Below are 26624 nucleotides of genomic sequence, written 5' to 3'. Positions count from 1 at the left end.
TTTTATAGAATAATGAATATTGCACTTTCCACCTACACCTTGTATTCTCTGTGCGTGATGATGGCATCTATAAAGCCATCTCAACAAGTCAAAAGGATGAAAAAAGAGGAACAAAAACAATCATTCAGTGTTTCAGAGCATTTTATTTATATCTGTGTGTAATTTCCCTGGAGCTAAGGAGACCCATCGGTATCCAGCTTGCAACCCTCCTGTCATTGCACTAGGAGCACACATTATCCCTTGTTCCCCATACACAAAGGATAAGCTTCTGGCTTTGTCCCTCTTGGGCTTTTTGAAGAGCGCTAGAACAGACTCCTCCGACAGGGCATAGCATGTCTTTGTAGACTAAACACACTCGCTGCAAAAGTCAGGTTGCTTTAAGTGATCAAACAGCTCAAAGATGTAAGGGTATGCACAGCATCGCCAATGAACTGTTCACGTTCTGGATTTGTCACCGTGTTCATAAGAATAACGTGATGATGTGATTTGTCTTGAGAGGCAGCGATCATATTGACTATTTTCTCAATTTTTTTTTACTTTTATTTTGAAATTTTGTACAACATTAAAGTAACTGAACTGTCGTTGACTTGAAGTAATGAACACAGGTGAAGCTTATCATACCCTGCTCTCAAAAAATATCCAAATACAGTCAGCCTGTGTAATGTGGCTTATTATTGTTAAAAAGTATACCCTGAAGCATTTTTATGTACTTTTTAAATTAATCATTTCAAGTATACAAATGGCTAAATAAACTATAATACAAATGTAGGGCACTGAGAAGACGCATGCACAGACGCTGTAAGTGATAAACAGTATTCAACACTGGTCACTAGGGATCAGTAACATTACGGTAATGCTCGGTGAGGAACAAACAAGAGATTTGCTCGCGGGAACAACAGGTTTTTATTGCAGGGTCGAAATTGGCACAATAAACCCTAATAAAAACACAGGCTACTTTTGTGGCCGTAACCCACACAAAGCTAAAATTCAACTCTGAACCCCCAATATCACCTCTTGTCCAGTCGCCACTCAGCAATACACAATCACAAGTCTTATATGGCATATTTACTCTTATTATGTGTATACTATATTGGGTAATACTAGTGTACATGTGACAGTAGAGATGTTAGTTCATGTACGGGGGCTCAAATAAAATAGAAGTTTGGGATGGCTCGGAACACTCTGTTTCAAAAGGTGTGGTGAAACTGCCCCTTTGTGACATCACAGAGGGACGGACTTATATATGAACTCTCTGCGAAGTAGACATGCCTGGGGGTGGCTCTTGGGTGGAATACATTAAAACAGACCGTTTATGCGGTAACCACGAAATCCAAAGAGTTACAGCTGAATAGGTGCAGATTCTGGAAGAACTAGAAAGCTTAATGTGCTGGTTATTGTATGTAGCTGCTCTACAGGAGTCCACAACTCAATACAAAGGGCCAAAAAATTATCATAGTAGGTCCAAGTGTTTTATGTTTACTGTAACTGGACTTGTAACTCATACGTGAATGTACTGTGCATTTATTTTATCTTAATTTTTTGCTTTTATTGGTTTTATTTTTTACATGTGGTGTTGTGCATGCTTTAGGACAAGAGATTAAATTTAGGAAATTCTGGCACATTCTGGCATCGTGATGCTTTTGATCAATTTGTACTGTCCTAATCAAATAAATAAACAAACTTCAAAATATCCTCACAAGAACATGCTTGCTTATCAGTGTGGCAATTTTAGTTGCCTGTTTAAACAAGGCAGAGGAAGCAACACCAACAACATGTCAACAGCTTTAAGTAACACCAGTCTTAATATAGCAATACTGCAGTGGCTCACAAAGCGAAATGGGGAAAAAAAAAGGTGCATTTGTTTGAAATCCCCTAGCTTGTTTGTCTGCCTGAGCAGCCTTAATTTGGTTGTATCACATTTTATGCCTCCTGGTTGATACTGAACCAGATTAATCATCGTAAAATATGAGATAGATCAGCCGCTTGTTTCCTGGAGGTAAAAGGTTGTAAGTCTGCCATTAAATACACCCAGAAGGGAGTGCATCCTCTGAGACAAATATTAGCAAAAGCGAGGGAAAATAGAGGATAGATTGTTGTATGTTCCTTGCAGCTTTATCTGTCAGAACGCCCCACATTTGTAGTTGTATGCTTGATAATGGAATTTTATTAAGCTTATTAAAGCTTAATAAAGTGAAAGGGGTACACTCAAGGATATTCTCTTACATTCCATCTCTGGTACGGCACACTGACCATCTAAAATGTGTTGATAATCAGAGCAAGATCTTGCAATAGTAGTGTATTTCTGAGGCCAGTTAATACCCTCGGTACAATCTGCGGATTTCTGATATTAGCTCGTAAGAACTCTCATCTTGACATAAGCTGGCATATGCTGAGTGGTTCTGCATGTTTATCTTTTATGCAACAAAAGCAAGGCCAAAGCATGTAGCGGTAATCACTTCAAAGACCTCTACGCTTGACTCCGGTATTAGATCCTGTTTTCCTTCTAATCAGCCGTTGACCGTGTGGGCATTATGTGCATCGTAAATGAGTTCACAAGATGTTCCTACTGAAAGTTGGCTGATGCAAATTGCGGGGCTCATACGGAAAAATGAACGCTCTGTATGCTTTTTATGAAATAGCTATTTAACCAAGCTTTGATGCTCCCTGTTTGATGAATATGATATGGAAAAACATGCTGATAACATAGACATCTGTCAACCATTGAATTCCAATTATTTTACACATATTTTGGTAGATGCAGAATGTCTGTGTGGAGTTGTGGAGGGAAACAGGCAGTTTAACAATGACACCACTTTTATTCCTCCCATCTTACAGGTAAAATAAGGCGTTTTTCAAACGTTTTTCAAATGCGGATACAAATTTTGATATTAATATCACATATCTTACTGAACAGCAACGGCATCATACAGTGGACAGATCAAATGATTATCATGGTTCATTGGTTCTAGACCTGACTATGTTAAATGAATTTCCGCACATTCTGATTGAATATTAATGAATGAATTATTTGAAATATTAATTCATGGAATATAAATATTAAATATTAAGAAATGTAATCTTACTTTCTAGACGTGAAACACTTGCATTTTAACTTGTCATGGGTTATGGCCCTAACAGTAGCTTGTGCTATTATGATTAATATGTTTTTATTAGTGTGCCTTTTGTGAAATTATTTAAAAGTGCAATAAATGCCTGTTCTGACAATTGTCTCACTCAGCAATTACTGACACCTTGTGGCCAATGCAGAATACTACATTCACAATTTGACTGCTCCCTCTGACTTATATTGTATTTTAGTTCAGTTAGTTAGTGCATTTAGCTTTTTACGCTTGAAAATGCTTAAGTAGGCCAATATTAAGAACAAATTGCTTATATATGTATAGATGTATGCATAAATATATATATATATATATATATATATATATATATATATATATATATAGCCCTTCGTACATTAAATATGACCCTTATAGTCATAAGCCAAATAAGATGTATGTAATACTTGTGCTCCTGTGTTCACTAAGGGACCCAAGTACACTCAACAGTATTGTTAGACACGTGATTACCTAATGTCCTGTGTATAAACTGCTACTTTTTTCTTAAACTTTAAACATGACATCTTCTTTACTTCAGAACAACAACTATTTTTTCAAATACTGTGCCGCTCACGTCAGTGAGGGCAGGAGCCAATCATGAGCTATAAGTGAGTAAGTCATGACAAGCTTGTCAACCTATTAGAAATCACAGGAGGTCATTACTCAATCTCGCAGTCTGACTCACGGTGTCATCTTACAAAGAACACTAAACTCATCACACAGTAGCTTAACAATCAAAAGGTAGCTAAGAAATATTAAAATAAAAAGCAACAGCTACTTAAATTCCTTCACATTATGCATTTTGTCCCATTCAGATCATTTTAAAGTTGATTCATTCGGCTGTCTCTATCCACCAAAGAGAGCCTCTGCTGGACACGGTCTGCAGCGTGTGACAATATGCCATTTTATGACGTGGACATGTGCATGCAGCAAATCTGTTTTTCTCTCTAAATGTAGTCGGTGTATCTTTTTCGTCCGAAATGACGGTCCATACATACTACATAAATGACATTACGGCGTAGCAAGTCTTTCTATGCAAAATTGGGAAGTATTTACTATCTGTTAGGTCCAGCTGACAGGCACTTGCAATTTACTTGGACTTAGCACCATTGCTGTGAACAATATAGAGGCATTCAATGACTCATAGACTTTCATACTTTTTCAGGAAAGATTCACTGTAGCGCTTTACAGCAGATGCGTTCAAATGAACTGTCGGTGAATTGAGGCCCAATGGTCTTCCTTTACACCTTCCACTAAGCACACAAGCAAAGTAAGGTACGAAGGAAAGAGAAATGTGACAGAGCAAGAAACCCCCAATGGAGTAATGAAATTAAACGGCAGCTCTTGAGCAATGAGGGATGCTGTGACAGAGATGCTGTGAGAGAGAGCGTGTAGGGAGGGATAGTGGGGGGGATTGTGTCCAGCCAGGAAATTGAAGCCATCGCAAGCAAATTGAGTTCAGGTCATTTTGGTGGGCAAGAGCAGACCAATCAATTTGGCCTACTACTCAGTGCCTGTCAGCCTCACAGAAGGACACCTTGGTATCCAATAATAAGAGCACAGCAAACAACCGAAGCCCTGGCTCACTTACTCTTAGCTCACTTCTAGTTCTCTGTAATAATTTATCCTTAGGGGAAACACACAAATATAGTCTGCTATATGAGCTCCATTTATGTTGATACCCGCTGCCAAGTTAAAAGGTTTGACCGATTCCTTTAAATGGCTCATCTAGCTTGTGTTTGAATACCGAGAGACCACATTCAGACTCATGCTACTGTCCAACTCTTAATACTGCTTATTGTTTTCTTCCACATGCTTTAAGTGCACTAGGCCATTTGTACTGTGCTTGACTTGGGAGTGATTTTCCCTCCCTCTCCCCCCACCCAACTGGGCATTCGTGCCACGACACATTTGCACGTCACATGACTTATTCTGCTGTATTCTTGCGATTATTTCTTTTCTACAAGGTGGCAATCTGTGATGACTTATGATCAGAGGTGATACGTCTTTATTATGCACACAAATATAGCGACGGGTGAGTGGGTGGGTCGGACAATTTAGAGCAGGGGTCTCAAACTCAATTTACCTGGGGGCCACCAGAGCTAGGTTCTGGGTGAAGCCGCCCGCATCAGGTTTTCAAAAAAAAAAAAAAAAAAAACGCATTTATTAAAAACTGGAAAAAAAAATCAATACAAAAAAATCTTCAATGCTTTTGCTTCTGCTATACCCTACACTTTTTCAGTACTTTGGTTCCGGTTTTCCACACCAAAACATCTGATAAAACATTCCACTGTTCTCAAATATCTTAATTTTTATTTTTCTATACACAAAATAAGATAAAAAAAAAATAAACACATTAAGAATAAAGACAATAAATCAATCAATCAGTAATAAATAAGTAAAATAATAATAAAACAGCAAATAAGAAAAACGTAAGAAACCACATACAGTTGGTAGAGAAATCATTTTTTTCAGATTCAAATGTACAGTATTAACAGTTATTTAACCTTTAACATGAACATTAATGAAACTTAATAATTTTACCCAATTAGCAAGTTAGCATCGTACTCAGTTCCATCTGGGAGCAGCGTCGTAACTTTAACAACATGTTTGATGAGATGCTTTATCTTGACGTGTATTTTCCCTTTTATTCCAAATCATTTCCTGCATTTTATTTGTACCCAGCGTCATAAGCCTTTAGCTTCATTGCTAATCCAAAGCAAAACAGGGTGGGGTAACAGGGTAGGGTAACAGTATGGGCGGGGCAAAATCGTGTTAATTGTGTCCGGTGTGCACACAGCTTTAAGCTGTCATTTCAACATTAAACTTTGGTATCAAGGTGGGGGCCTCAAACTAGCGTCTCACGTGCCGCATTTGGCCCGCGGGCCGCAAGTTTGAGACCCCTGATTTATTTTCTTTGTATTTTATTTCTATTATTAAATGTGTTGTCATGCCGGATTTTAGTTGTGAAGTGAAGTGGGCTCAGGCATGGTATGATTGGCCTTTATAGCAGTGGCATTATTCAGCGAATATAAACAATAGATTGCTGTAGTCAGTTAATCAATGAAGGAAATATTCTTCTTGTTTAGGATGGTGGGCAGTTGCTTTAGTCAGCCTAAGCGGCTTCCATTGAGCAAAACCAATAGAAAGTCTCCAGGGTAGGAATGGTTGAGGCACAATTAAGCAGATTTTTTTTTTCTTCCGAGGTCAATTTTTCTCACAGCATACATAATATAAAGAGAAACACAGCAACATTTTTTTTGTTTTGCCTTTTACCCTGTGCTAATCTTTGGACAGTGACACAACATTCTTGCTAATTATCTCATTGACACAGCAGGAATGCACAACACCACAATTCTGAGGCAACAGGCGAAGAGGAGTGGAATCATACAACCCCAAAGGCCTAATTATCTCTGTTGGTTCCCAATTAATCCATTAAGATGTTTTGGCTCAGCTGCAAGACCTAAGGCACCCTTTTATATATCAATATATTGCACCATCAAAGAGACATGTTACAGGAGCTTTTTTTTTTGGGCTAGCACATGGCTGATGTTCACGTACATCATTCTGTCCTTTTATTTACTTTCAAAATGTAATGGTAATGGTTTTATTTCATTTGAACATGCATCAGATTACAATTGAATGCATCACATAATCAGTTCACAGTTCCACATGTCCGAAAGGAGTAGGAAGAAGCAAAGCTTATTAAATCCTACCCCTCCATCTGGTACTTTTACAATCAGTAACTGTTACATTTGTTCACTTCCTGCTTTCATAATATAATTTAAGTTTTTTATTCATTTTTTTGTTTTTATTATTATTATTATATATTTTTTGTCATGTACCGAAGGCAATTGGTTGTTTATAGCTTTATGCATTATTTTAGCTGTTTGAAAATTAACTATATCAGCAAGTTTAAGTATTTGTGATTTTAGAAATAGAAATAGAGTTAGTATGTTCTCTGTCTGGCGGCCTTATGGATTATCCTTACTGACCTTTTTCGTAGTACATTTAGCGAGTGAAGATTGCTTTTATAGTATATAGACTTTTAGGTTGACGTCTTGTAATGGGATATAATGGGACAAGTGATACAAAAATGTACATTTTGTTTCAGACCATCACATTAAATAATGATTTCTGTCATTGTTTTTTCCACTTAAATGTGAAACTCCAACCACTTCTGCCTAACTGCTTGTATTGTTTCTTGAATTGGCTCATCGTTGTGTTTTGTTTGAGGTCCTTACTCTATCCATTCCATAGTTTGATTCCACATACTGAAGAGTGATTTTCAGAAATGCTATAAACTTACCATAAAACCTTCTCAATAATTAACATGTACAAATACCCAGAGTAATCCAGCTCCCAATTTATATACACTGGAGCGCTGCAAAAAAAAACACTATTCTGGACCAATTTTCTTTGATTGTGGAACCTTTATAGCCTCACAGTGTTGTACCCCCACTGGCTTACAATGATGGAGTTGCAGGGCTTACCATATGTAAAGCCGCACTAATGGTATTGATGACTTTCAAAGCAGTCAATGATTGTTTATGTGATAAGCCACTGGACTCGCGGAGGAAGCCAAGAGGAGCTTCAGGGCTGAGGACGCTTATGAGATTCATGGTGGTACAGACTGTAGACATTAAGTTTGTTTACACCACTGCCAGTGGAGTGCAGTGCAGTCGGGCTTTGTGAGTGATTGTTTAAATATTGCTGCCATCTCTTTAAACTAATATTCGTTCTGCATCCCGCTCCCTTACTCTTACTCACAGCGCACTAAAGATAGTCTGTCATCCCCATTTTCCTCACTCCAATATTGGTGTTCTGTCAAAGAGGGCTAACAAGGGATGGTGACAGTAAAAACCAATATTCAGTACATTAGTTTTTATTTATATGAAGGCAGCACTTTGTCTCAGTTGGATTTTTAGGAAGTTTGGATGAGTCCCAAGTGTGTGCATGCAAATGTACACACACACTTGTTTTTGAGTCTGTGTTCAATTAAATGTGTAGGGAATAGAACGCTATGAAAAACACTGAGATTCAGCTCATGTATTCATACTTTTTTTTTTAAAACTGTCCTTATTTAAGTCTTTTGTGTGCAATGTGATGCATGTTGGGCTCCAAGATATTCTTGATATTCTCAAATATTATTGTAAGCTACATGACTAAAGTGTTGAGGAATGACACATCCATATTCAGTGCAGAGTGTGGCATGGTTGCCATTTTTGACCTACTCAACACTAAACATGGGGTATTTTCTTACATTGAAATGCATTTATACATTTCTTGTTGACACAAGAAAAGTTTTTTTTCTGCTGTGTTAGCAATAGTTTTAATGCTTATAACTTGGGTTTTAGTGCTGGAACTTGCCTTGCCAGATGTGTTGTGATTATCCCTCCACAGAGTCCAATTACCCCCTTATAACATTGGTGTATAAAGTCACTTGGTCAGCTATTTCAGTGGCATTGGGGAAAACTGTGTTAAGTGAAGATATTGTTCCTGGATGGGTCCACAGTTATGACACCATACTAGTTTGTGATGAACAGACAATAATTAAATGTAATACTTTGCTCAATCCAAGATTATTTTTTTGGAGCTGCATGTGACAAGATCGAAATGTTCGCTGTGAAATGTTTCATTTCATTGATTTATTTCATTCATTTATAAAAGAAAAACAAATATAATATAAATACAAACAATCTCGGGCTGCACAATGTTATTGTGGGTGATAGCCGAAGAGTGTAGGACCTCAAGATGTGGAGGCCTTGAGTTGCAAAAAAGTTTTTTTTTTTTTTTTTCAACAAAAAGATGTCCAACATGTGGAAAAAAGGCACAAAAACAAAAGACAAAAAATACAACAGAAGAAAATGTCAGACCTAGTCGAACGGGAAAACATGTAACACAATGAGCTGCAAAAAAGGTTGCAAAAAAATAAAGAACTAAAAGCGCTGCTGAACAATCAAGCAGGAATAAAACGTACAAAACAAAAACTCACTGCCAAAAAAACCAGGCAGGAACAAAAATTGACAAAGGTTTCTCCGTTGGCAGACAGGCCATAATGAAGACAAAGTCAAAGAAACTCAGCAGAAAGTGACCAAAAGGTCGCTACGAACAAAGACTAGAGTCGTGTCAGGCTGGCTGACTGCATGTACAAAGCCGTGCAATCTAGCACAGGTGTGTGGGAGTGAGGATCTTAAATGCCAATCAGTGATTGGCAACAGGTGTGTGAAGCAGACTTCTCCAGCGGCTCAGTGTGCTGCAACGAGGGAGAGATAGGTGGCAGCAAAGCAGCACATACAGGACATGACACACGGTGGACAAGTGGTTACCATGTTGGTCACACAATCAGGAGATCTCCAAATTGTCCATAGGTATGAATGTGAGTGTGAATGGTTGTTTGTCTATATGTGCCCTGTGATTGGCTGGCGACCACTCCAGGGTGTCTCTCACCTGAAATAAGCTGGGATAGGCTCCAGCATTCAAAATAGGTTTCAAAAGACAGAAAAGCAACCTTTGCTTGTTGACATATTGATGGGGTAATTCATAAAAATATGAAAAAGTAATTTCATCCATACAAGACAGATGTGTTAACTACACCTGAACAACGACCATCTTCAAGAGGAAGAGGAAGCTGACTGACCCCAGCAAGCTGCCCCCTGCTGTCAGATGTTAGGTCATCCTGCCTCAGGCTCCAGCTGCACCTTAAGCACTTAGACTACAGAGTTCATGTTGATTCATTATTTACTTTTGAAGTACTAATTACAGTATGTTTATTGCTGAGGTTGTTCTAATTTAAAAGTCACACTGGTGCAATGCTGTTTTTTTTGTTCGTCGCCAACTACAAATGTAACAATATGTTAACATTGTGGGCGGCACGGTGGTCTGGTGGTTAGCGCGCAGACCTCACAGCTAGGAGACCAGGGTTCGGTCCCCGCCATCTCTGTGTGGAGTTTGCATGTTCTCCCCGTGCATGCGTGGGTTTTCTCCGGGTACTCCGGTTTCCTCCCACATTCCAAAAACATGCTAGGTTAATTGGCCACTCCAAATTGTCCATAGGTATGAATGCGAGTGTGAATGGTTGTTTGTCTATATGTGCCCTGTGATTGGCTGGCCAGTCCAGGGTGTACCCCGCCTCTCGCCCGAAGACAGCTGGGATAGGCTCCAGCACCCCCGCGACCCTCGTGAGGAAAAAGCGGTAGAAAATGAATGAATGTTAACATTGTTTCATATCAATAATATAAAACATGAGCAGTGTTGACATTATTGTGGAGACTTTGTAGTGTTGTCATTCTCAACTGGTGGGTTGGGACACAAAAGTGAGTCAGGGATCAATTCTGGTTGGGTCACAGACCCAAAATGACACTAAAATATGTAATATTTATGTAATAATCAGTAGCATTGTGCTTAATTCTTCGACACGGTGGACCAAACCCACAACCTTCAGTTTGGGAGACGACCACTCGACCACCTCAGCCATACCACCCAAAAGATCCTTTCCTTATAAATAGAATATTTTTGCAGTTTCGAGCAAAAGAAGAAAACCTTTTTACAACATTCGAAATATGTTTTTTTTAATATGGATGAGCGAGTACACCACTATATGTATCTGTTCACCCATCTAAATTACCTGTATCCGTATCTGTACCCAAACTGGGTGGGAGTGGGTGTAGTTTAGCGGAGCTCATAGCTCTACATTACTTTAAGTCTGAAATTGATTTGGATTGATCAGAAGTTTCTATATGTCCATCCATCCATCCATCCTCATCCGCTTATCCGGGTCACGGGGCTAGCAGTCCCAGTAGGGAAGCCCAGCTCCATCAATATTCATTTATTCATTTCCTACTGCTTATCCTCACGAGGGTTGCAGGCGTGCTGGAGCCTATCCCAGCTGTCTTCGATCGAGAGGCGGGGTACACCCTGGACTGGTCGCCAGCCAATCACAGGGCACATAACATGTAAGAGCGAAATATTCTTAGCACTTTAAGTCATAGAATCCATTTGTCTGTTCAGAGGAAAGGAAAATGTTGAATCCTATCCTGTGTTCATGTTAACCAGAAAATGTTCATTTCACTTGATAATGGCAAGAAAGAGGTGGCAGAGGTGATGGCTGATGCTAAAATGTCACAACAAAGTGACGACATTGCCACTGCAATTTACACCGCATGGTGCAGTATCACACACATCACACTCCTGATGACAGTGAAAACATTGGTGCAATACTGGTATTGAATTTGAAAAAAAAAACAAACAAAATCTGCTGGGTCCATGGGTTTCACTGGACTGGCGGATTTAACTTTGCCCACTGTAATGAAATCCTGAGAGACTGGCATCAATGTCATTGTCAGGTGGAAACTAAGGTAACATAAATTATCCCACTACAGTGATGCTTAATCATGTCTGCATATGGTCTCCAGGGGTTCTGAGATCATACAGTATAAGACCAACTGTTCATGCCTACAACTCATTACAGAAAAGCTTTAATTGGGCAAGCAGATGTCAAACCACCTTAATTTGTCTTTCTCGATGCATGCAGGATTGGACAACAGTACCATGTTCTCTTGACACTTCTGTGGAGTCATCATCACAAAGTTGAAAAGCTGTCAAAAACGTACATTTACAGAAACACACACCAGCATTAGTCCGATTTATGTCTTAAATGACTTATTTATACTTATTTTTGTTCATTATATTGGTGGAGGGGCTGCACGGCGGACGAGTGGTTAGCATGCAGGCCACACAGTTACGAGACCAGACTTCCATTCCACTCTCGGGCATCTCTGTGTGGAGTTTGCATGTTCTCCCCGTGTACGTGTGGGTTTTCTCCGGTTACTCCGGTTTACTCCAACATTCCAAAAACATGCTAGGTTAATTGGTGACTCCAGATTGTCCATAGGTATGAATGTGAGTGTGAATGGTTGTTTGTCTATATGTGCCTTGTGATTGGCTGGCGACCAGTCCAGGGTGTACCCTGCCTCTCGCCCGAAGACAGCTGGGATAGGCTTCAGCACACCCGCGACCCTTGTGATGATAAGCGGTAGAAAATGAATGAATAAATGAATGATAACAACAGTTAGACAACTGTTTTTATAGAAAAAATAAAACAAAACAATCCAGTAATCAAGCCAGGAATATATGATGTTATTTTGGCTAATTACAAATTGGAAAATTCATAACTATAACACAATAATCTAACAAAATATAATTGTCTTGAGCAATAAACAGGGCTTACAACATCAAACCCCTTCAGTTTTAAGAAACACTGATCAGTTGTTCAATTCCGCATGGCAGAAAAAAAAAGACAAACACAAAGGAAAAAAGATAATTTATCTGCTGTATATGCAAACATCATTTTCATCACGTTAGGCTACGTAACCAGTTGCCAAACCAAATAAGACCTTACATTTTGAATGATTTACATTTGATCTCCCAAAGCTGGATAATGATTGCGGTGCAAATAGCAGTTACTCTCCCATAATAAACAGAGCTCCAACTAAGCAAACGTTTATCTTTGCCCATTCGATTAAAAAGCAGGACAGGCTAATACATGTGAAGTTTATTAATAGTACAATCCAGATGATATGGGAGGCCGGAAATAATCAACTTTTCCTGTTAATCTCAAAAGCAAGTGTATCAAAAAGAACACTGTGGTTGTAGTTTGCTACAGAGCAGGGACTTCACAGCGTACCAAGTGTAACAAACAGATCATATGGGCCATAACTCATAAACACGTCAAGTCCCTTTTCAGTGCTTGGGGTCCAAGCCAGCTGTGTATTTTAACGGTCTCCTGACTAGCAAATCTTTCATCTCAATGTGAAAGTCTCACACAGAGAATTGCTGCATCTCTCACTTTATGGTTGTGGATGCCAACAGACGGTAGTAGCGATGACTGAGGTTAACATTTGTAGCTGATGGTCTCTGGCAGTCAAGCAGGTTTCTGCAGTCTTGCTTTAAGACCAGTGTTTCTCAAACAGTGGGGTGGGGCACCCTGTCAAGGGCGCATGAGAGGCAGGGAATACTTCCATATTAGTGTAGATTTTTCAACATCCAGTTTGACTCTTGAATACATATGCATCACAGCTCTTCATTTTGTTGCATTTTCTGCTTTTCTGATCCCATTTCAGTCCATACAGGACAGATAAATAAATAGATGTTATCAGTTTCTCAAGAATATTTAATATGTATTAACCTATATATATATAACATATATTTAGGATTACACGGTGGATAAGTGGTTTGTGCACAGGCCACACAGCTGGGAGTCTAGAGTTCGATTCCACCCTGTGTGTGGAGTTTGCATGTTCTCCTCGTGCATGCATGGGTTTTCTCTGGGTACCTCCCACATTCCAAAAACATGCTAGGTTAATTGGCGACTCCAAATTGTCCATAGGTATGAATGTGAGTGTGAATGGTTGTTTGACTATATGTGCCCTGTGATTGGCTGACGACCAGTCCAGGGTGTACCCCGCCTCTCGCCCAAAGACAGCTGGGATAGGCTCCAGCACCCCCGCGACCCTTGTGAGGAAAAAGCGGTAGAAAATGAATGAATGAATGAACATATATTTAGGATTGCACAGTGGGTGAGTGGTTAGCGCGCAGGCCATACAGCTGGGAGTCCAGAGTTTGATTCCACCCTCAGCCATCTGTGTGTGGAGTTTGCATGTTCTCCTCGTGCATGCATAGGTTTTCTCTGGGTACCTCCCACATTCCAAAAACATGCTAGGTTAATTGGCGACTCCAAATTGTCCATAGGTATGAATGTGAGTGTGAATGGTTATTTGTCTATATGTGCCCTGTGATTGGCTGACGACCAGTCCAGGTTGTACCCCGCCTCTCGCCCGAAGACAGCTTGGATAGGCTCCAGTACGCCCGCAACCCTCATGAGATTAAGCAGTAGAAAATGAAAAATGAATGAATATATATTTAATATAGAATAATATTTTCTCAAAATATTTGAGAACCACTGTTTTAGACGCACAGAGCAAGTCGAGCTACTCCAATCTTGCAGTTCTCACTAACTTGAAGTCAGCTTTATTTAACAACAAGCAGATTTAGAGTGAAGGTAGCAGAAGTCGCTGTAGTCAGACGTCCAGTTCACTAGAGCAAGGGTAGATGTGAATGCTGGAAGGAGGAAAAAGCACAGCTTTACAGCCTTAAAGGGGACCTGTTGTGCTTTTTACACTTTTTTGACCTATAAATGTAGTTCGAATGCCAAATGACGAGCCGTACACTTACAGGGTAAGTCAGGGGTCTCCAACCAGTAGCTCATGAGCTGCCAGTAGCTCCTGACCACTTTTCATGTAGCTCTCCAAAGGGTTTATTCACTTATTATCGACACCGATACTGACAAAATTTGAGAGCAGGGTTTGGCAGCAATCTGGTAGTACCCTGGAACACTCACACTGGAGCGGGCGTGGCTGGAGGCGGACCGTGGATGGAATAAATTAAAATGGACTGTTTTGGAAATCCAAGGAAATACAGCTGGAATCAGTGCAAATTCAGGAAGATCTAGAAATCTATCTGTGTGGGTTATTGTATGCAACTGCTCTATAGGAGTCCGCAACTCAATACAAAGGGACGAAAATGAACATAATAGGTTCCCTTTAAAACATGTAATTTTTATATACAAATGAAGTTGGCTACTTTGCGGATATCACTCATTGCGGGCCGTTTTCGGAAGGAAAAACAAGAAAACACTGTGTTGCATACACCTCACTAAGAACCAATGCAGACATAAGCAGGCAATTGAACGGTGTTTGGATAGTTTTGCAACCAATTTTGTGGGGGGCCTTCCTTGCTGAAGTGATGCATTCTGCACTTGTATTCACAACATGTCCACTACTACCACCACCTTCCATTGCAGGGAGTCTGAGCCCATACTATTTTATATCGAGTGAAAGCTCAGGTACGCAACCCTAGCTCAGTAAAAATGAAAATTGGATGAAAAATCATGTTTGCAGAAACACTGTTCTCAAAGCAAGCATGCATATCCTTAATGAATGTTTCTCCATATCTATTAACTACAATGGCAAATAATGTTAATTCAGAATGTAGTACATTCACAGCAACAAAAGTAAAAGTGAAGATCATTTAGCCCACATTGATGGATTGTGATACTAATCACATGCTAAGCAAGTTGTAGAACGACTTAAAAATACACACACCGCTGTGACACACACACACACATCATGACAAAGGCAGATATTTGTCAGACTTAAAGGTCTATGACATGATAGTGAAAAGCAGAAGCCAACAAACTGCCACAGGAAAGGTGATCACAGCAGAATGACTCAATGTTTGAGTCAAAATCCGAGACAGGCAAGTTTGTGATTCATTTGTCACTTTTTATTAGTGTTGCTTCAAGACAAAACATTTTGAAAAAAAAAAAATCCTCCCTGCATCTTTGATAGGCTTATTTTTTTATGTTTATTTCATGCAACTAGAATCATATATTGGTCTGAGGAAGTGGTTCCATATATAGTTGAGCCCAAAGGAAATCAAAATGTCATGTTGACAGAAGGCAGTGCCTGTCAACTGTAGATATCGGCTTAATTTGATGAAAACATCGCATATTGCCTGCATTGCACACAAAACTATAGAAATAGAGTGTGACATTGAGTTGTATATTTAAAAAAAAACATGAAAGAGGACATTGCTTTATTCAAGGACGGCATGTTTTGAACAGCATCAGCAAATTCAGGAATTGGTAGTGACAGAGTAAACACACTGGACTGTCATATTTTTGGCCTTTTAATCCATATACGCTACTAGAAAGAATGCATTTCTAAAGGTGGCCAGCAGATGGCACAACACATCTGGACTTGAGGGGGAGGAGGTTGAGCACTGCTCAGGGATGAAAAGAAAGAGATCTTTTTGTGAGTTTTGTTTTCCCGGTTGACTGATCTCCCTTAGTGGTGTGATTGTGAGAACAGACTCGTGGGATGTGTTCTCTCACTGCAGGTGTCAGACTGCTGCTAGATAAGATTATTTGTGGGGGTGAGGAGGTTTCTTTCTTCTGAGTGTGCGATTGTGTGCGTCTGTGCATTTACATTCTGCTCAGTGTGTGTTAGAGCGTCTCATTAAATGTCTGCCTCATAGGATGGTACATTATACAGTGTTCTCTTGGAGCAAAATACCACACAGAAGTTGTTATTGTCTTGCACACTGTGCTTCGTATGGTCAAATGCAGGAGGAGCAAAGTAGGAAGCTTGAACTCCCAGATGGGAGACATATCATTATTTGTTTACTGTCCCATAAATCAAAACTAATAAGGTTTTGTTTTTGTTTTTTTCATATTTAATTGTTGTCTGACATTCCCAAAACTTGTATGTTAGGTTAATTGGATACTCTAAATCAGGGGTCTCAAACTCAATTTACCTGGGGGCCACTGGAGCAAGGTTCTGGGCGAGACCAGGTTCAGGTTTTCTAAAAAAAAAAAAACACACATTTATTAAAAACTGAAAAATTAATAAACTTTGCTTTGGTTCCGATTTTCTACAAGAAAAGCTCTGATAAAACATTCCACTGTTCTCAAATATCTTCATTTTTATTTTTCTACACAAAATAAGATCAAGAATAAAGAAAATCAATCAGTAATAAATAAATATAATAACAATAAAACAGCAAATAATTAAAAATTAAGAAACCACATATAGTTGGTGGGTAGACAAATTATTTTTTTCAGATTAAAATGAACAAAGCATTATTAGAGCCCTGTAGACATGCCAAAACACGACTATAGTCACATTTATACTCTTTATTTACAACATATTGCACAACTGCAGGGTCTTGAGACACATGCTAACTCGCAAACTAGAGAGCTAGCGACCTAAACAGTAGCCTCCAAGTTATTTCCTTTAAACTTAAAAAGCCAAAAACTTACCACTTCCACACGGATAGGGAGGATAACTATTACCAGTTATTTAACCTTTAACATGAACATTAATCAAACGTAATATTTTTTTCTGGGTACATGATACCATACAGCATCCATATCAAACTTGCGCGGGCCGCACTAACATTAAACTTTCATATCAAGGCGGGGGCCTCAAACTAGTGTCCTGCGGACCACATTTGGCCCGCGGGCTGCGTGTTTGAGACCCCTGCTCTAAATTGTATTTCGCTTTCAATGTGAGTTTGAATGGTTGACTGATGACAAATTCACGGTCAAATGGGATAGACTCCAGCTTCCCCCCCTGACCCAAATGAGGACAAGCATTCTATAAAATGAATGGCTGGCTGGATAAGGCTGAGCGTAGCCTGGCTATTCAATGCATGATCATTTGTTGTTCTTTGAATTCTTGTATGTTAACCACAGACTTGGGTGTGCAGCACAATACTCAATCTTAGTTTAAATTGCAACTTGTTGGTTCTTGACTGGAATATGAAATCCCAAGCTTGAAATCAATGAAACAGATGCAGTTTGTATTCGTTTGAAATGCACCCGTCTACTTTTACGCCTTACATTTAGAGCAACACATCTCTGTGGGAGGCAAAGATTTTTCAGTCTTTCATGCTTCACGTTGACATGTTGTGCCTGAATTGACTTCTTCTATGTTAATTGTGTCCATTTTGCATAGCAAGGAATATCCAAGGACAAGTGCTTTTCCTGATAACTTGCAAGCCTGCGGGAAATATAACCTTGTGGCAGCAAAGTGCTTCTATTTGCTTTTTGCCTCGGTGTTTGTGTGCGCATGTTTGGTCAGGCAAATTACATAAAAAAACAAACCAAAAAAACAAGCAGATGATAAGGTTTAGCAGGCGTGATAAGCCATAATATCTTGTAAACTGGCAACAGGGAGAGTTTAAGCTGGTCTTATGCTAATATTATTACAACCAACTGTCAGCAAGTGAGGAAGTACAAATACAGTATCTTCAAACATGCCCAAATGAATTAATAGACATATGCTATGTATACAGCTATGAGTCAAATTACAAATAATTAGGATGTAGAATTATTTATATTGTGGAACATTTATCAAAAAATGGTGTGCACAAATAGCTATTCTTAACATATTATCATACCCGAGGCTACCATCATCACCGGTGTGTAACACCAAGCAAATAATAAGCATAATTTGAGATTTGGCAATAGTGTAATACAATTTATTTAACTTTACAATTGTGGCCACTGCTAGAAAAGCTGCCAAAAATTAAATGCTGCTTTGTTAAGTTTTTGGAAGCCTACCAAGAAAGAGAGAGCTAGAGCGCTAAACTGCTGAAGGCCATTTTGTTTGGCACTCGCAGAAAGGAAAGAAACATCATGTGTTTATATGATGCTTTTGCTAGTATTTATAGTACAAACCTTTCTATCCATCCATCCATCCATGCACATCCGTTCATTCAATGGATTCTCATCATGTTGTCCATATGAAGATTACAAATAATAGAAAATATATTGAAGTTGTGTGCAGGCTTTCATTGCATCCTGCTTTCTGTCTCTATAAATCCACCTGCTCATATATTAATCCATCACAATTAAATCCTCAAGTTACTGTCTGCAACTCCCCCTTTCCACATTGTTTTTTTTTTCTTTTATTAGTCCCCCTTTTTGTTTAATTGAATAGCGCATGCTCTTGGAGCAATTTTAAATATATAATGAGGTCATTTGCATTACACTGCAGATTGGGTGACCTTTGCTTTTTCCAATAATTACCGTAAAACCCATCCCTGTCTGTCATCACCAAGGATGTGGCACGAACCGCTCTGTGCTCACGAAAGGTTAGCTTGAGGCTTGTGTTTGGACTTATGAAAAAGCCTGAGGAAAATGTCATTACAGCTGGGGAAAAGACAATTGGAATTAGAAGTTGGAAATTCAATCAGGTCGGCTTTAAAGATTGTGTGCATTGTTGTATGTGAGTGTGTGTGTTTGTGTGTGAGTACAATCACGTATGGATACCAACAATTGATGGCCTACAAGTCACGTCTAAAGAACTTCTGCAGGGAATTCCTTTCTTCCATGTGGAAGAGACACCCACATTTTTGTAATACCCAAATCAAATCGACAACAAAAACCAAATAAATTTCTGCAGCAAGCCTCATGAAATGATAACACAAGCTGCCACTAATATCTTGAGTGTCATGGCCTTCATTAATTATGTCTGATGTTAATTGCACTAACCATTAATAAAGGGCTCACATGTTTTACACCTTACACTTTTTTTTTACAAGTGAAGTGTAATTTGCATGCAGTTATGAGTTGTCATTGTGCAGTGAAACGTGACTGTGTTTACCATGTGTTAAATGCCCTCACTGACGAGTTGAAAAAGCTCTTTTGACCTGTGACAGAATCATAATCACAGTATTTAATTATTAATTCCAAAACCAAAATATGAGAGCTTCATATGACATACTGCAGTACTGTGAAGTTCCATGCATAATTCTATTAGAAATTTAAAAAAAAATGGAGCAATTCAGAGCACTAACATGCAAGGCTCTGTTCTGTGCTCTTGGTTCTAGTCGCAGCGGCGTGTCACGTTTCACCTGCCGGACGGCTCTCAGGAGAGCTGCAGTGACAGCGGTCTGGGGGAGCATGAGCCTGTAGGCAGTGGCTCCCTCCTCACACAACCTCTCCCTCTGGTGCAGGCGCAAGATGACTTCTACGAGCAGGCCTCCCCTGATAAGAGGACTGAAGCAGATGGCAACTCCGATCCCAACTCTGGTGAGTTTTATCATTTGTGTCCCAACAGACCTCTTCATAAGCACTGATGTAGTCAAAAAGCGCATGTTAAACAAAACAAGTGTACTTGTGGTTGTGATTAAAATGAAAATGAAAAGAACATTTGAACAGAAAACAGCATCAGTCCCACTTAAGAATAGAAGGTATTGAATATCATTTCATTTTGAGTAATTTGGCTCCTCAAGTGGTTTGCTGGTGGATCCACGAGCAGGTCATTCATTTCTCAGTTAATCATCCAGATGTGTTCGTGTCTCCCAAGAGCAAACCTGGACCTCCCATAGGTTCTTCACCTATTTGTGAAACTCATTGGATTTATTTAGAGATGATTTCCCAGTTGGAGGTCTTGGTTCTCCTCTGAAAATGTTAACTTCCCACTATTTCTGGTGGGAATGTACATCTCCGACCCAGTTTTCTCATTTTATCATTAAGTGGTGAGGCGTGCACAGAGATCAAGCGCATCGCCCCGAGGTCGGTGCCAGCTTGCATTGCGAGTGTGGAGGAGACAGCGTCACATAAATACAAGTAGTGTGAGTAAACTGTCTGTGCATGGCTTCTGACAAACTCGTAGCAGATGTGTTCACAGTTGGCAGGCAAACTCAAGTGAGTACCATGTAGACCTAATTGACTAAGAGAGTGCATGTATGTTATCTGGTGCTTTGAAAGTGGGATGGATATTATATTCACTGTTTTAGCTAAATAATTAAGCTTTCTTCGCGGAAAAAAAAATGTTAAACCGTGTTACTATATCATCACAGTGGTCTGAATCTGTGGTCTAAAATAACGTTTGTGTATACACACAGGTGACAGTACACATTTGTTATGTGATCACAAGTCCTGAATTCCACTGTTATGAAGTAGGAATAATATTTAGTTATAAATAAAGTTATAATATTTTTGCACAAGAAAATCTAATTATTTGGCTCAAACAGCGAAACAAAAAATATATATATAAATGAATGGCCGACAAGAAGTGACATCAGGCGTTCAGAGTTGAGTTGATTAAGTGTCGCAAATCCAAAGTGCAGACAAACTGTAGCCAGGAGTGCAGGTCTCCAAACTCAAATGGCATTCTATACTAACAGCATTGAAAGTCTCAGAAGCTCAAAGATCAAAATAACAGGGAGCACATGCCAGACGTACCAAATGGACACTGTGACAATAAACAGCCAGGAACAAACAAAAGGGGGAGACTAAATATACACAGACAAATGACAGGATTTGGAACAGCTGGGGAAGATGCGAGGTTAAGACAGGAAGACTTGAGTTGATGAGCTGAGGTAGAGACAATAATGTAACGAGTGGACACACAAGGCATGAAAGGAGACTAAGATAAACAAACAACAAAACTCCAGTTATCTATGTAAAAAGAACACATCTTAAAGATGTTTTTCTAATCTAATTACTAATTAGAGAAGCATCATTCCCAAATTCAATGTTGACAAGCGACATTGTAGTCAAATAAGTAAAATTATATTCATTTAACGGATTGTAAGAATTGTACATCTGAGAAGGTCAACTGTCAAATTGTATATCCAACAGCAATTTCCCTGACCTAAATTTGTCATGGGGTTTGTCTTATTAATACTATATGAGGCTTGTACTAAGCATCATTCAACAAATAATGGGCACAGAAGCAAAAAAAAAAATAAAAAATGAGGAACTACGCTGGAGGCAGCTGACAGAATGCCAAGGAGGCAAAAAAAAAAAAAAACAACATAAGGTGGATTCCTGTCTCATTGAAAAAGTGTAAGGAGAGACATGTTATGGTCAATGCCCTGTGATCAAGGATGAGGAAAAACGGTAACCAAATTCTGGGCTTGTCCTATGACGGTGCTCTGTATGGGAACCAGATTAGTCTTTCCCCAATCTAACCCATTTGGGCTCGTAGAAGGAACCTGTGAGCTAATACAACCACAGTTTCCCACTTGGTCATGGGTTGGGTCTTCCAAATACAGCAATATCTTTCAGACCCATTCTTAAAAGGTGATAGGTTCATTTGACTTAGGATGAGACAATGCCCAAATATCAGACCACCAACTGGAATGTGCATCCATGCTGCACTGCCAGGCTTTAACAACACAGGTTCATTCATTCACTCATTTCCTATACTGCTTGTTCTCATGGTCATGGATGAGCTGGGCAATTCACAACCATTAGTTAGTCTCCAATCAACCAAGCAAGCATATTTTTGGTATGTTGGAGGGAAAAAATACCCTAACTCAATCCATGCATGGGGAAAACATGCAACTCCACACAGCTGTTATGAGTCTGACATGCTAACCAATCGGTCCCCGTACAGCCCATGAGGTACTTACTTAGCATTCTGCCGACAAATAGCCGCCGGTCTCTGTCTCCTTTTAGGAGAAGTCAGCAAGACTGGAGTCAAAAGCTGCACAAAAGGTGGTCTCAGCCACTCACTGCTTGGATCATTTCGTGATCCCAAGGCAACACTAAAAAAGGCTGTACACGGTCATGAGTAGGTCACAGGTGACTTTGATGGTATAAAGATGTACGTATATATATTTTATACACCACCTCTGGAGGGATACAATAGAAATTCAAGTGTGGTCTCTTTTCAGATTTCCGATTATGAGTTTACCACAAATGTAGGCCACGAAGTACACAGTTTCCGCCTTTAAAGAGTCCTTAATAGGTTGCCTAGTGAGTGTGTGGGCTTTTAAAAAGGGAAGTATGTCAGACAGAGCAAGTAATAGATTTTAATTAGTTTTGGTATGCCATGGCCCAACATTGTATTGTTATGATACTTTTGATTTTTTATTATTTACACTGATATCAATGGGTTAAGTTGAGTGGTCATGACTTTTGTCTAAAACCTACTGTATACAATTTATCTGTATGGAATCTTTCAACAGAAAAGCCTATGCAAAGTTTAAAACACAATGGGTTGTAATGAAGTTCAGTGTTCAAAATACCTTTCCTAACATAATAATACATAAAGTTAACAGTTTTTGCAGTTTAGGAAACTATATACTGTATGGCTTTTCAGCATGTAAACATACTTGGTGCTTTATGTTCTGTGTAGAAAAAAACGCTGTACTCATTTATAATTAATCATATTTACAGTGAAGCAGAGATGAGTCAGCATGCTGCATCTCTCCACTTCATTTATTTTAGACACATTACAGCTTGTGATTGTGTGCTGTGTTGTTTTAATTATTCCTTTAAAAATGTCTTCAGTCATGTGTTGTCTTTTGACACTAGAGTGATGCAGAAACCTACTATACAGTACGAGGGAATGCATTTTCTGTTATGCTCATTTTTCGACCCTTTGAGTTATGGTCTCCTATAGAACAGCTATACACAATAACCTGCACAGAAAACTCTTTAGATTTTGCAGAATGTACCTATTCCAGCTGTATATCCTTTTATTTGTGCTTCCTGCCCAAACGGCCTGTTTTAATTTATTCAACCCACTCCGCTGTAATTGGTCACACGCCCAAGTGTTTCCTAACTATGAACCATATAAGGACATCCGTCAGTTTTACCATGCCTTTTGAAACTGAGCGTTCAGAGCCATCCCAAACTTCTTTCAGGGCTCATTTTTAAATTCACAAGCCTCATTATCTGAAACTTTGGTATCGTTTAGCACGAAAATGCAACATTTTAACTACATTTATAGGTTAGAAAAGTGGAAAAAGCACAATACGTCTCTTATTTGTTGAATGAAGATATTGCATGACCTGTAGTGTAGTGGTACTCACGTCTGACTTTTGTGCAGCATATTATAGTAAACTATGTGTCTGACTCTTCATCAATTGGCAGAAGATAAATTCTCATTAGTGTTGGGTGGTGAGATCTTTTTAACCTAAATACCAAACAGCTAAAGTTACTATTTAATCTATTTCCTTCTGTCCTTTAAATCCACAAGTAATGTCCATCCATTGATTTTAATCGCAAAGAGAAAAAAAAACACAATATCAGTGGTTTGATTATATAATATGAAGGCTTTAAGTTGCAAATTTGTGCTCCAGAAAAAAATAAAATAATGCAGCTTCAGGTCACCTAACAGCAAGAAGCTTGAAGACTTCCTGAAGCCCCTTGGACATTTCATGACCAAGAAACATATTAAAGAGTAATAAACCCAATGAAACAGCTATAGTTCGGGATACATTTTTAACAACTTCTGCCCTACAACCGGGCATATTTTATGAGAAACAATGTTTATTTCATAAGTGCCAAGTATGAAATAATTTAAGCATAATTTACACAAATTTACACTTCTGCTCTGTTTGTTGAAAATATTGTGTGTGTTTATTACCCTCTATTTATGAACTTTCCCAAGTCATTATAATTTTTAGCAGTTGATGTAGTTCATTCATATTGAAAAAAATAAACCCCTCATGGATGGGTGATTCTAATAAAACAGTTGAATAATGTATGCACAGAACATAGTGTGCAATGATCGATAGAGGTTTGAACCCCGGGATGCAGAAAATAGGCAATCTTTTAGTTTACTTTTTAATAAAGTTCCAGTGAGCCAGGATGCAAAGCTGGCACAATGAACGTGAAACTATAGTGCACAGGTTGTTGTGTGAATATCACCGCGTGGATAACTAGCAACAAGTGACACGAGGTAGGTATGAGGAACATGAAGGGGAGCAACTATGACATGGATCAAAAGCAGAGACTACAAAAGGTATAGTGGAAACAACCATCCATCCATTTTCGGTGCCGCTTCACCTCATTTGGGTCACGGATATGCTGGAGCCTATCCCAGCTTGTCCTCATTAGGGTCTTGGGTGAGCTGCAGTCTATTTCAGCTGGGTGCACCCTGTAATAATCACCAGCCAATCACAGGGCACATACAGACAAACAACCATTCACACTCACATTCATACCTATGGACTATGCCCAATTAACCTAAACTGAATATTTATTTAGGACGGTGGAAGGAAACTAGAGTACGTGCATGGGTACACTATGCAAACTCCATACTGAGATGTCCAAGCTGAGATTTGAACCCTCAATCTCATGACTATGATGCCAATGTGCTGAAAACAGAATGGTCTGTAATACAGGAAACAGAACAAGAGAGTACAGCCAAAAAAAATTAAGGCCAAGCGGTATAGAAAATTTTCTACCACACAACAATGGCTGCCTCCAATCATTCAGCCCTTGAAGTCACATTATTTCTGCAAAGACCTTAAACAGATGAAAAACATTTGAGAAGTGAAAAGACAAAAAAATTCTATGAACAAATCTTGGTGAAAAGGTTTTACAGAAAACCCATGAAAGCCGTGGTGGTTGTCAATCTTTCATTGAATTGTATGACACACTGTTTGTGTGTGTGTCATACACGTGTATGTGTAAACTGATTCCTGTATGGAATATGTTTTTAATATTCATTCATTCATTAATTTTCTACCCCCTATCCTCACGAGGGTAGCGGGGGTGCTGGAGCCGATCCCAGTTGTCTTCAGGCGAGAGGCGGGGTACACCCTGGACTGGTTGCCAGCCAATCACAGGACACATATAGACAAACAACCATTCACACTAACATTCATACCTATGGACAATTTGGAGTCGCCAATTAATGTGGGAGGAAACCGGAGTCCCCGGAGAAAACCCACGCATGCATGGGGAGAACATGCAAACTCCACTCCACTCTGCGCACTAACCACTCAACAAACTGTCTGTGACAAATCTATACATCCAAAAAAATACATCCCCACTGTTTAGTGAATGGGTGCATACTGTTTTTGGAGACTGATTGAGATAAGAGTCACAGACATGTCTGAAATACTGAACTATGTGCCAGCAGCTCTGTTGTTATTGTTGTCCACACATCTATTGACTATTCAGGATAAAGAAAAAACAGACTGTCAGTCAGTTTGGCAGTCGTGCGACCCCATGCAGCTAAATGGTCTTCATGAATGGCAGCGATGCTTTGTATGATTCCATTCTTTTGTAACAAACCATTCACAAATATAACATGGTGGGTGAGTAACAACAGTACATTACGGTAATTTATTTAATGTCACAAAAAGCAAAATGAATCAAAACAAAATTTACAGTTGTTGTCGGCAAGTGGGCAGATTACTGAGGCTGTCTTCAAGTGCAAGTGGGCATATTACACATCAGAAAAGTACCCATGAAATAGGAATAATATGGCTTGAACAACAACTTCCAAGCAGCCTATTTCTTGGACTAAAATCCACAATAGGGATATAAAATGAAATTAGCATCACAGCCTTACCTGTTTTAAATGATACACTGCTGGTTGTTCATTGTGTGATAGGTAAGAAGCTGTACTTAATGAAGTCATATTTAACCTTTTCATACTTCCATACTTTGGATATTTTATTAGTAGTCCTTATGAGCCGAAAGGTTCATAGATGTTGATGGCCTTCCTAGCATTCAAAGCAATCTGTGGTAAGTGTAGGTCTTCTGTTAGACACTCACTTTCAATTCTTTTTTTTTTTTTTATTAACACAAATTAGACTAATTTTAGGGTCCAACATGCCCGCAACCCTCGCGAGGATAAGCGGTCCAGAAAAAAGATGAATGGATAGACTAATTTTGTTTCAAAATAAGCCACAGTATTTATAACAAAAACATTCTTGTTTGAAAATGTGTGCTCAACAGCAGCCACAGCCTACCCCCATGTAGTCATAATGGTACAATCTTCATACTGGAACGATGGCTGAATGACACAGCAGCAGGATGGCTGTAGATAGCCTTTTATTTAAAATAGACACATCTTGCAGGCAGATGCTACAACACTGCATAAACAAGAGTCAACACTTTGTAGTTTTCTCCCTCTCAGGACTTACTTCCTAAAGCTTATTTCCCACCACCATCCACGACTCGCA

General features: G+C 39.2%; 1 protein-coding gene across 4 annotated transcripts in view; it reads left to right on the top strand.

Annotated features, from left to right (window-relative positions):
- LOC131139515 (protocadherin-9) overlaps positions 1–26624 on the top strand; it is a 203495-nt gene that overhangs the window by 131981 nt on the left and 44890 nt on the right. For 2 of the 4 annotated variants that reach the window (XM_058089203.1, XM_058089202.1), the window contains one exon: positions 19698–19773. In XM_058089203.1, coding sequence (XP_057945186.1) covers positions 19698–19773 — 76 coding nt within the window. Of the gene's footprint in view, positions 1–19571; positions 19774–26624 lie in introns of all 4 variants that reach the window. The other 2 variants (XM_058089201.1, XM_058089200.1) reach the window with 1 other exon arrangement.

This window comes from Doryrhamphus excisus, chromosome 12, assembly GCF_030265055.1.
Source record: "Doryrhamphus excisus isolate RoL2022-K1 chromosome 12, RoL_Dexc_1.0, whole genome shotgun sequence".
In the NCBI taxonomy this organism is placed as follows: domain Eukaryota; kingdom Metazoa; phylum Chordata; class Actinopteri; order Syngnathiformes; family Syngnathidae; genus Doryrhamphus; species Doryrhamphus excisus.
Note: the sequence above shows the minus strand (reverse complement) of the source record. Positions and strands in the feature narration are given on the sequence as shown.